The 12,500-nt window shown below is 37.3% G+C and overlaps 1 protein-coding gene across 1 annotated transcript in view; it reads left to right on the top strand.

The window, feature by feature from the left end:
• The window catches only part of LOC144970985 (protocadherin beta-14-like), a 36,415-nt gene that overhangs the window by 18,129 nt on the left and 5,786 nt on the right, over window positions 1-12,500 (top strand). The window contains exon 2 of the mRNA XM_078911232.1: window positions 6,758-10,014. Coding sequence (XP_078767358.1) covers window positions 6,799-10,014 — 3,216 coding nt within the window. The 5' untranslated portion in view covers window positions 6,758-6,798. The remainder of the gene's footprint in view (window positions 1-6,757; window positions 10,015-12,500) is intronic.

Genomic DNA, 12,500 nt, shown 5'->3' with positions numbered 1-12,500 from the left:
CAACGCGCCAATTTGGTCATGTCAAAGGCTGGGTTCCTTGTAAACTGTTTATCGTGTTTACCGCGTGCAAGAAATTTGTGTTTACCATTCCATGCAACAACAGATGGCAGACCGTTTTCGCCCCATCTGCACGGAGAAATGAGGCAAATCGTACTCGAATGCAGAGATGTTTAACAAGACGTGGAAAATGAAACAAACAGCGGAATTAGAAATTGCAAACAAGACAACAAGCAGCAGTTAGTTATCATGTCTAGAACTTTTAAATCTCATTAGTTTTGTTTGTTTGTTGTTGGTTTTGTTGTTTTTTGTTTTATGCTGTTTATTTTTGTTGGTATTTTGTTGTTTTTTTTTTCTTTTTGGAAGTACGCCTAAGGTTTTGGTGTGACAAGAGGAAAATTTAAAACACACACACCAAACAAAAAAAACCCCCAAAAAACATAAATAAATCAAATCAAATTTAAAAAAAAAAAAAAAGCAAAACAAAACAAAACGACAGCAATTTGACAATGGTCTCAGTGTCAATTCTGTCATTGAAAACTTTAGACACCGGTATGGGGTTTTCAACGGGACAGAAATTTGATAGGTAGTGTAGATCAGATGATACATTTGTCCAGGAGATGTCTGAAGATTTTTTTTTTTTTCAGGATTAGCTTGGGTGGGATGGCTAGTGGTCTTATTTTCATATGCCAAGATCATAATACATTATCATTGTCTGTTCATTTTAAAAAATATCAATTGTCTTTTCCATATTTTAAACTTGGCGGACCGATAACGAGTAAGTTCATGAATATTTATCAAAAACAGTTTGCCGGAAAAATAAATAAATAAATAATATATATATTAACCTTTATCAACAAAACAGGATGAATGAAACACAAGTGTTTCATTAATACCGTTTTGTTGATAAAAGGGAAACCCAAAACGTCCATTTTATCTGTTTTCGTATATTAAAGTGAAGCTTATATTCAATTTCAGATTATGATTTATGATAAATAAACTTCGTTGAGGAGAATTGCTTTTGATTCTTAAACTTAAAAAAAATAAATCCTTATTCTGATCATTTTGACCTTAAAACTTAATTCTCTTAATGTAGTTCCATCCGATATAATATCAGATAACACGATGGCTCACATTTATTCATTTTTTCTTCTTCATATTGCACCTTACATCCCATGACTCTATCAAATATTTCTATCCAACCCATTCCACTCCGCCTCCCTCCTAAGCCTAACCGTTTTAGTCGCTTATTCCAGATAATCCTGCAGCCGGTCGCTCAGGATTTGGTAACAATACTGATTGCTCTATGAAAATAGCTGTCTTATTCTGTCTGTCTGTCTGTGACCGTGGGTATGTTTCGAGTTCACGCTGTGTCGTCCCTTTTAGAGGAATTCAATCAAACGGCACCGTGTGGAGCCCTGTCTTTTTTTACTTTTGGTCAACCGATGACCGCTTGGCATTAGAAGAGACGGCTAATTGGACGCAGGAACGAATGGGTATTGAATAGGGAAATGACCTTAGGTGAGCATTCACGTGGCTAACACCTGAACTTGTCAAAAATAAAAGAAAAAAAAAAAGGAGGGGGGGGGGGGGGTTGACCAACGGGTGACCCGTGAAAAAAGGGATATCGTTACATTCAGTGAAGAATGACCGTTATTAGAAGTGGCGCATAGGTAGGGTGTACGGGTGTAAAGTATGGGGATTGATGGTTTTCCTGGAACAATCTATTGCGTAGGATCAAGGCATTGATCAATGTTTCAATGGATATCAGCACTAAAGGGAAGATAACTTGTAAACTCTGTGCTTGGAATTTCATCGGGCAAACAGCTTGATCTTACGTATTCATCCTACTTGGGATGGGATGTATGACAGGAATTGATGTATTCGGAATGACGTCACCGACATTATTATTATTATTATTATTATTATTATTATTATTATTATTATTATTATTATTATTATTATTATTATTATTATTATTATTATTATTATTATTATTATTATTATTATTATTATTATTATTATTATTTCATTCGGCTTTTAACCATATTTTATTTTAATTTGATTATGCTCTTTTTCTTCCTTTCTTTTTTTTTTTCATGCGCCTTTCTGAAGCATTTCTCAAAATTGACAATTTTGTTTATAATCAAATATCTACCAATTAATTAGTTGATAAGAAAATATATGAATAAATAAAGAAAACAATAGGTTAAGTAATTAATGCACATGTGAATAGATATTATTAATAACACATAAATGAACAGGAACATAATTGAATACGTATATTCATTGGTAAATATATGAATATATAAACACTCAATTATACAAACAGATAAATAAATATGTGAAGGAATATGTAAATAAATAGATAAATATGTATGCTAGGTAGGAAGTAAATACATATATATATATATATATATATATATATATATATATATATATATATAATTATATATATATATATATAATTATATATATATATATATATATATATATATATATATATATATATATATATATATATAATTATTTTGATAACAAAGGGTACTGTAGTCCTTAAATCCCCTTTCCCCTTTGTCATCACCCTCTCTCTCTCTCTCTCTCTCTCTCTCTCTCTCTCTCTCTCTCTCTCTCCCCCCCCCCCCCCCCCCCCCCCCCCCCCCCCCCCCCCCCCCCCCCCCCCCCCCCCCCCCCCCCGTGTGAGTGTATGTGTGTCTCCCTCCATTCCTATCCCCAAATGACAATTTAAGACCGATTCTTAAAAAAAACTTTTTGTCATCGGTTACTTACCTTAAAAAGAATAAATACGATAAGGAAAAGTAGTTGAACGAGTTTCACCTGCCTGTTCAATGGTATAATAGAAATAATACATAAACATAGTGACTTTTTTTTTAAAAGATGGGTGTCGATGATTTTGACGATGACATATTAACGGTGACCATCAATTTGTCTGGTACCAATTATCGGATGACACAGTCCATAACACTCACGAGATGCCACCTCGAGTCTTTGTGGTCAAGCTGTTACGTCACAATGGCCAGTTAGCACCAGTATAGCACTGGGCCATAGGTGGTCTCACACAACCTAGACATGGCACTTTCCCACCCTGTACTAGCGTGTCTATAATAATTATGCCTGTAATTTACACATTATTAATTGCATTTTGAAAGCTGTCTCTCTTTCCCCCCCCCCCCCCCCTCCCTCTCTCTCTCTATTTTTGCCCATAACGAAAATTACTTTTTATCGTGACAAAAACTTGCCTTGGTGACATAGTTGCCTGATGTACCAAGTTTCAACCGCAACTTATATTATGCTATCAAATATTATGTGATCCGCCCCACTCTCCTCCGAAAACGGTATTAGTCCTGATGAATTGGACCCCGAATAGTGAATTTAGAATAGAGATTACAAGATATATATACTGTGGGTTTTTTGCAATGTAATAAATTGTAGTTGTTCCCCATCATGACGAATGGGCATCAACCACGAGTTTCATTTTTGTGGCTATGAACTAAATTTCAATAATCTAGTTTTTTCCAATATAACGCTTTGAGACGGCGGGTCACAAATAATCGTATAATTTTCACTCCATATGAGTAGGTGATCTTCAAAACGTACAAAGTTCCATTTTCATCATTCAAAGAAAACCGCAATTTTGTTTTTGTCGTTTATTTATTGACTCAAAGAGGAAAATACTTGTCTTGTGTACCCCATTTTTTGAAACTCCAAGTCTCTGGTAATTATATGGAGTCCAAAAGATAGCCTGAGAGTGTTAACTCATTTTCTATCAGAATGTGACTTAGGACGTTTAGAAGGTCAGCTGCTACTCATTTTGAATTTTGAAACAAAATATATATATGTTTCATTGTTTAGCACGAAAAAAAGGAAATTATTTTTTTTTAAAAATAAAATAAATTTGGAAGTTGGGGGGGGGGGGGGGGGGGGGGGGGGGGGGGACAAAAAGAGATAAGTACCGCCGTATTACAAAAGTACGAACTGTATGAGAACACTCAAAAGTTCTGTTAGGTTCGCTTCGCACCGTATCTTAACCTCCGGTCGAGAGTGTCCATTATCGCCTTGTCGATAAGGGTCGCCGCTGCCATTCAGGTGAACCACTCTTGTCTTGGAGTGACGACGACACGGATGAAATACCAAGTCCATCCTTACAATACTAGGATTATAATAGTGGTGTGAAGTACGAATCTTGAGGCACAATGAAAACCGATGGCGAATAGTAGATAATAGCATGTTACATCCTCCTTGTAAGTCTTGAAGTAGAATTTTTTTAGACCCTCAATTTTTTTTTTTTTTAACAGAATGGATAGTATCCATAACTCATTAGATATTAGCTGAAGGTTTGGATAACTCTTTTGTTAAATGGGTTCATTATCATACCTTATACATTACATTTTTATATTTTATTTTGATTTTTCCCGCTTAATGAATGAATGAGAATATTAAAAGAATAATAAAAAGGTGAGAAAATTCGCAATAAAACGATATATTATGAGGGGATAGATATATACATAAAAGATAAGAATTACGGAATGATTAAGGTAATAAAATTACGAGTTAATCAAGCATTTTTCGTTACAAAATTTGCAGTGTTGGCCACAATCTGAACATAATTTTACTAACACTAAGAAAAGAATAAGTTATTCCGTTCTTATTGTCTTTTCTATCTTCTTTCATTTCAAAACGGAAATATTCAGGAATAAAATTGTGGCTTCTCTGATCACCAGGTTATTATATGAGTGCGTTCACAGTTACATAGAACGTTCATTACTGACCAAAAATAATATACAAAGAGAGGCACGTTGTTTTAAAGATATTGTTAACTACACTTTTGCTTCTTATTTTTACGACGCTGTGATATGATCATGAGGGGCAAAACCAAACAAAACCGCCCAAACCATTTGATCCATAAGATAACTTATTAACATCAGTAAGCTGCCTAAGAGTTATCTATCTCACCATCGTTACTTATGTTTTAAGTAGCGAAGGTGGAGGTAAGCAGCTGCAATCTTAACTGATGCTACCGTTTATCCTCATTAGACATCTTTTATTTCGTAGAATACCATGACCCGGTACAGGCTGAGTTTGGTCTCACCTCAACATGGCTTTAGGTTAAATGATATCTTTAAAAACTTGAGCTTGAGCGCAATTCAAGGGGTCCCAAGCCAACAGCAACACTTAACATGTATAATAATGGGTGTCGATGATTTTGACGATAACATATTAACGGTGACCTGTTAGGCAATGTTACAATTTTTTTTCAGAGACAATGCTATTAACGGCCAGGTACTCATTTTACACATGTGTACGATGTATATTCAGTAATTTATTTCCTCCATGGTACGATGAGAAAGTGTGAGTATTGACTTTTCCAAGAGCTCAATTATTACACACCGCTCTGAGCGGAACTCGAATCCTGGACCTTCCGATCCGAGGCGAGTGTCATACCACAAGTCCACATAGAACAATAACAAATGTGCCGCTCAGTCTTCAGTCAGTTCGAAGTTATAACCAAAAAAAAAAAATAAAAATAGTATAGTATCATATTTTTGTTGAATGATATTTATTATTAAATCTCGTCGTAAAGGGTTCACTAAGACTGCACCAGTTGAAACGTGGACGCTCAAGTTAACTGCACTGGGAGTGTGTTTTTGATTTCTGAAAAATTGGCAGATAGCTATGCACCTAATTAACCAGCCCATGTTGTGTTTGTAATCCCACATGTGAAAATGATCCATGTATAAATACATAATGTATGTTTTATTGCAATGTCCCGAGGCGTAATCAAGAGAGCTTTGTTTTATTCCAAGGATCGTCTCCAAGAGGCTCACACACGATGCTGATGTATTTAACTTGGGATTGAAACCTTATGATATCTTGACAAAATGGAATCGACTAGGATCTATCTTTTATTTCTCACTCATTCTATTACTCTGCATTTTAACTCGTTCTTTTGCCCTCACACATACTCAAGTGTTGAATCATTCTCTATTTGACTTACCAAGAATTTCATTCAATTATTTGTTCATTCATGCATTCATTCGTTCACTCTTCCATTCATTCATTTATTCATTCAGCTATTATTCCTTCCATGCATTCATTCATTTACTCATTTATTCATTCTTCCATTCATATGATCAGTCATTCAGTTATCCACCATTTCATTCATTCATTCATTTAGTCATTCATTCATTCATTCGTTCATTAATGTATCCATTCATTCATTCATTCATTCATTCATTCATTCATTCATTCATTCATTCATTCATTCATTTTTACACGCTTTGTTTTCTAACCCTTTTTTTTTTGTTCGTTCTTTCTATTACTCAAAATCAGAATATACGTCTTCATCAAATAATAATGATAATAATAATAATAATAATAATGATAATAATAATAATAATAATAATAATAATAATAATACCTTTTGGTACTTTTGTTTTTATTGAGAAAAATGTTGAAAATGCTATGGTGCCGGTTTTGATTAAGACAGTCAGTAAAAAATAAGGAGTACCATCTTTAGAATCGCTGCTCCCGAGTGTTTGAAAAGTGTTTGCGTTAAAGTTGAAGAGTTACGCGCGTTTGTTTTCCCCATTATATATACGGCACCAATAATTGCGTTCAAGTGTTTTGACTGGGATCTTAACATTCTTCATTAATATATCAATTGTCTTCATCTATATAACCGAATGACTTAATTTTCACTTCCTCATTTTGTTTTTCTCTCTCTTTCCTTTCATTGCAGAAAAAGGAACGAGATTTTCAAGAGTTTTTGCCTTTTGAACAATGGACATTACGGAGTGCACTCGTTGCTACGCATTATCTCTAAACAAAATGATTTATTTTGTTGTCATTTTATTCGTGGTCTTTCACTCAGCCAGCTCACAACGCATTGCTTTCGAAGTACAAGAAGAACAAAATGCACCAGTGCGATTAGGTAACATCGCCACTGAGGCTGGCATTGACGGTAAACCCGATCTCGAATTTTCCATTATTAGTAAAGTCAACTATAAACAGGACTTGTTCGACCTCGACACATCTACCGGTGAATTCAGCACTGCCATGCGGTTAGACAGGGAGTCTTTGTGTGGATCTGTGCCCAAATGCGTCATGACAACCCTCGTTGCCGCTTCCTCTCCTTTCACCAGATTTACCGTCAACGTTACTATCCGAGACGCCAATGACCAAGGACCTGAATTCAAAGAGGATTCATTCTCATTAAGCATTTCGGAAAGATCTCCGATCAACTCAACATTTCAACTTCCCGTCGCCCTTGATGCTGATGTAGACCCAGCTTTCGGAGTCAAAGGTTATCGTCTTAGACCAGCCTCGCAAACGAAATTTGACATCGTCCAGAATCTCCAATCGTCGGGTCGAGAGCCGGTTCATCTTAGACTGCGTGAGCCCCTGGATAGAGAAGAGCAAGACTCACATCTTCTCACTCTTGTTGCCTACGATGGTGGTAGTCCACCAAACGAGGCACAATTGTCGATTGAAATTACCGTTCTGGACGCTAATGATAACGCCCCTGAATTTTCAACGGAAGATAACGAGTATCGTTTGAGTGTAACAGAAACCCATCCTGTCAATTCCCCAGTCCATACACTTACTGCAACGGACAAAGACACTGGAGAAAATGGCCGAGTCGGTTACGAATTCCCCATCGACGTTTCACCCAGAATACGAGATTTGTTTGAAATTGAGAAAACAACAGGGGTGATAACTCTAATTAAAAGTTTGGACAAAGAAGGCGGTAACGCTATTTCATTTAAAGTGAGTGCCTTTGATTATGGCTCACCTTCGAAATCATCGGAAGTTGATGTCATCATAAACATCGTGGACACAGTCAATGACCCTCCTTCTATTCGTATAAGTCCTTGGAAGAATGACAACGGAAAAGCTGTTGTTTCAGAAGCAGCTGCCATAGGTACGAAAGTAGCTTTCGTAGACGTTGAAGACACTGATTCTGACAACGGAGATATAGTATGTGATGTAAAGAGTGATTTCTTTGACATGGAGCCGTACAAAACACAAGGTGTGTACACAATATCGGTAGCGACAAAGCTGAATCGTGAAGCCTCGTCAGAACACACTGTCATCATTCGATGCTCTGATAAAGGCAGCCCCCCGATGACAGCAACAGAGGCTTTGTCAATCAAAGTAGAGGACTTCAACGACAATCCGCCGATTTTCTCAAGAGATCTGTACAGAATGACCGTAAAGGAGAATCAAGATGCGGGCAAAAGACTCGGAGCAGTATCTGCGTCCGATTTGGACGTTGGACTCAATGGAGAAATAAGATACTCTTTGGATAGTAAGACAATGGAGTTCGATATAGACGCTGTGTCTGGTCTTATCAAAACAGCTGATGGGAGTCTTGACCGCGAGTCAACATCTTCTTATACATTTGAAGTTTACGCCGCAGACATCGGGCCAAATCCTGAAACAGCAACGGCCACTGTAGTTGTTATAATCGAGGACATGAATGACAACTGGCCACTATTCGATAATGCATCTTATCAGTTCGATGTATCTGAAAAGACAGACATAAATCGCATCATTGGTGTGGTTCATGCATCAGACTACGATTTGGGTCCAAGCGGTACTGTGAAATATCTTATGATCCATTCACCATTGCTTAACCCTAACCCTCCGTTTTCAGTAAATCGACAGGATGGGTCAATCGTGTTGACCGGAGAATTGGACTTTGAAAAATCTAGCAGTTACAGCTTTGTGATCACAGCTGTTGATTTAGGCCGACCTCCAAGGAACTCTTCCGTGAAAGTTGATATTTTAGTGGTGGACGAGAACGATAATTCCCCTGTCATCGAGTTTCCAAGTCCCGAAAATCTCAGTGTGACCTTGAATCTTGATGTAACCCCAGGTCACGAAGTTGTGAAGGTCAGCGCTTACGATCCCGATTCTGGCGAAAATGGTCGTTTATCGTATTCAATAATCGGTCCCAATACTACGTCGTCAAATCTTTTCTGGATCAACGAAGATACTGGACTTATTACTCTCCTCTCTACCCTTACTGTTGATGACGTCAGAAGCTATAACATTATCATCAGTGTTCAGGATAATGGAATCCAGCAGCGAGCCACTCAAGCTATTCTCAAAGTTGATGTCGTTCGCAGTGCCAATCCTTCCAGTTCTTCGACAACAAACATGACGATTGTAATCATCATGGTTTGCATTACGCTTTTCGTCGCTATCATTGTGTTGACATCTCTTTGCTTCATCAAATACACAGACAAGCGCAATTTCTATGCACAAAAGGAATCCTCGAAAAACGATTCCTCTAAAGGGAAAACAACCTATTCTGACGTCAGCTCCGATCGAAGGGGTGGAGGTGACCATTACTTTGACACGGTTCTTGAAAATTCACCCAATCTCCAACAGAAACAACCTCTTTCGTCGACATCATCGTCATCATCATCGTCCCGATTTGATAAGACAACCAAAGGTACCATCATCAACCCAAACACATCCGTTCCTTCTGCCATAACTCTAAAAAATGGTAAGAAATCAGTGACTTTCGACGACGATGACGTCATATCTCGTTCTGGAAACGGATCTATGACGTCAGACATGAGTCATAATCCTCATAACGATTCTATTTTTTTAGAATCGGGGGTATCCACGTTTAAACCTGGATCTTGCCCCACTTTGTACAATATCAAACCTTCAAATTCCCCTCACCATCATCACCATCCCCATCATCAGCAGTTACAACATCATCAACTCCAGCACCATCATCCAGCATCGGTGAGTTTTGCCACCGAATCATCGTCAACAGAGCAATTGCTGGGCGCCAACAGCAATAGCATTAATTCTGTGCGGACGAGTTCTCCGCATCCTTTACAGCCCCAGACCAACTCCACAAAGGAACGTCTCGGGGAGCAGGACGGTGATGAAGTGGTGGATTTTGCCTTACACAACCACAATGCCTTGGTGAGGTCCATGAGAGGGAGGAGGCCAGCTAGTACAGGCCGGCAAGCGGTAAGAATCCATTTATTGAAAATAATTTGGCACATATTAAAAGACAAACAAACGAACAAACTTGATCTTTTATATAGCGCAATATCCACTAAACGTGCGCAAACTCAAAGCGCTTTACAAGGCAGGGTCCTTTCCTTCACCAAGAGCAACACGTAACATGTAGAAGGAGACATGATACCTGTTAGGTGATATTACAATTTTTATTTTCGACAGGACAACGCTGTTGACGGCCAGGTACTCATTTTACACTTGAGTACGGTGAGAGAATGTGAGTAAAGAGCCTTTTCCAAGCACTCAACTATGCGCTGAGCGAGGCTCGAACCCAGGATCTTCCGATCCGGAAGCGAGTGTCATACCACTAGACCACGCAGCCACAAATAAACTTATAAATTAAACTCAAGTTTTTTATCCTTGACTGTAAATTTAATTTTTCACCATCTAACTAAATCACTCCAAAATGATGGCATATTGGGACAGTAGGTCACAATAATATTTTTTTTTTTTTATCCTTAAAAAAAAATGACAAACATTTGTGTTGTGGGTGTTCTTGGATTCCGACGGGGCTGGCAATTTCTTGACTTATGTGTTATAATGTGCTGCTGATTCAGGAAATGGATAACCCAGATCAGATCGTAAAATTAAAAAAAAAAGTGCCATTCACCATACGTAAATTAAATTATCGTACGCAATTTCAGCTAGAACGCACGTACCGAAACGTAATTCCCGGCTCGGATGGGACAAGGGGCGGAAAGTTATAAGAATTAGAGCTCTTTGGAAGGAAGATAAGGAAGTAGGACAAAAAGTTAAAAATGAATATATTTTATTTATTTATTTATTATCTATTTGCTCTTTAGTATTGTGCACATATGAAATGTGCATTCTAATAGGGAAAACCACTTTATTTATTATATATCTATGAATGAACAAACTGACATATCGCAACGCTTTTAATAACAGCAAAACATAACGCCATATTTCGAAGGGCCTCTCTTGAATGGGGTTTTCATCTCAAGGTGAAGGGACTTAAACGAGGATTAAACGCATTTACTCAACGGATTTAGTTATTACATTCTTAGTGAGAGTCAATTCTGTAAAAATAAAACACCTAATGAGCCAAAGTGCCAGTCCAATCAGTGGTCCGTCCTCTTTGTACACAGTATGTATTTCGTCTGCTGATCATAATTACGCTGCCTCTTCGTGTAACTAAGTCAAATTATGTTGAGCATGGCCCTAGCGTATGGTATCTATGGGTAAGCACCATAGCCCTACTATAAGTACGCCATGGTAAGCACACATTGTCCCACTCCACACCATGAGTGAATAAGTACATTCGGCTGTAACATCATGTTATTAGAGTGCTTGTCTAAAAGAGACGCTCAACTTGTTCTGTATGAAATGGGAATTTGTTATCGTATAACTCGCCTGGGAATATAAATAATGCTTTGTGAAGGAAGAACTTTGAACACGCTGATAAAAAAAAAGAAAAGAAAAAATTAATATGCTTTTTAAGCGCTTCTATTCTATTTATTTCGTTATTTCTATGATTTGGAACACTGATGCTCCGTCCAATCAAACCGTAACAATGCACAGCGTCCCGCATATATATATATATATATATATATATATATATATATATATATATATATATATATATATTACTTTTTATTTTCTTTGAAAATGGCCTGTGTCAAAGATTGCGAATTATATTTATGAATTTATGATCTGGTGGAGGGCCGATTAAATTTGCCGACAGGCTTGTGTCGAAAATAGCTATGGCTAGGATGTTAACTAATAAATAGTTCCGCATGGAATCTCGAAGAAATATATTATTAAAACAATATAGGTGGGAATGGCAGGCGGGATTCGTGATAAGGGCAGTGGCTGCTGACTGACGACGGCGTTTTGGTTTTTATCTCTACTCTCTCTCTTCTCTGTGTCAACAATAATGACGACGAAAACTAACAATCTGTTATTTTTATCAGGTTTTCTCTTTCGTCGCATGTTATTGACAAAGGGGAAACTCGAAACGATTTCACTTATTCACCCATGACTATCAAGTGGAGTGTTTTACCCTACCCATGTCTGTTTTGGTAGATAGAGCCATATACTCTGTTTACATTGATTGTTTTATTTTAACGTGTTTTATTTTCATCCTTGATGGGTGGCTTGAAACGACCAATTTATTATTCTCTTCATCCTCTCAATGGTTTTCATCAATGCTTTTAATCAACTTTAATTACCAGCTATGGTAGATCCGCACACTATGAAAATACAATAATCATTATATTATGAAGTAGTAGTAGTAGAAATAATAGTAATCGTAGTAGTGGAAGCAGTGGTATAGTAGTAGTGGTAGGGTTAATGGCGATTCTCGAGTTTGTGCCAATGGACTGACAGCTGCTCCACTCAACAATGAACCTAATGCTTTGTTTAAGATTAATGATGATGATGGACGTGATAATGATGATGTTGTTCTTCCTCCTTCT

The sequence above is a fragment of the Berghia stephanieae genome, chromosome 4, assembly GCF_034508935.2.
Source record: "Berghia stephanieae isolate SIO BIC M18660-M18661 chromosome 4, UCSD_Bste_1.3, whole genome shotgun sequence".
NCBI lineage: Eukaryota > Metazoa > Mollusca > Gastropoda > Nudibranchia > Aeolidiidae > Berghia > Berghia stephanieae.
Note: the sequence above shows the minus strand (reverse complement) of the source record. Positions and strands in the feature narration are given on the sequence as shown.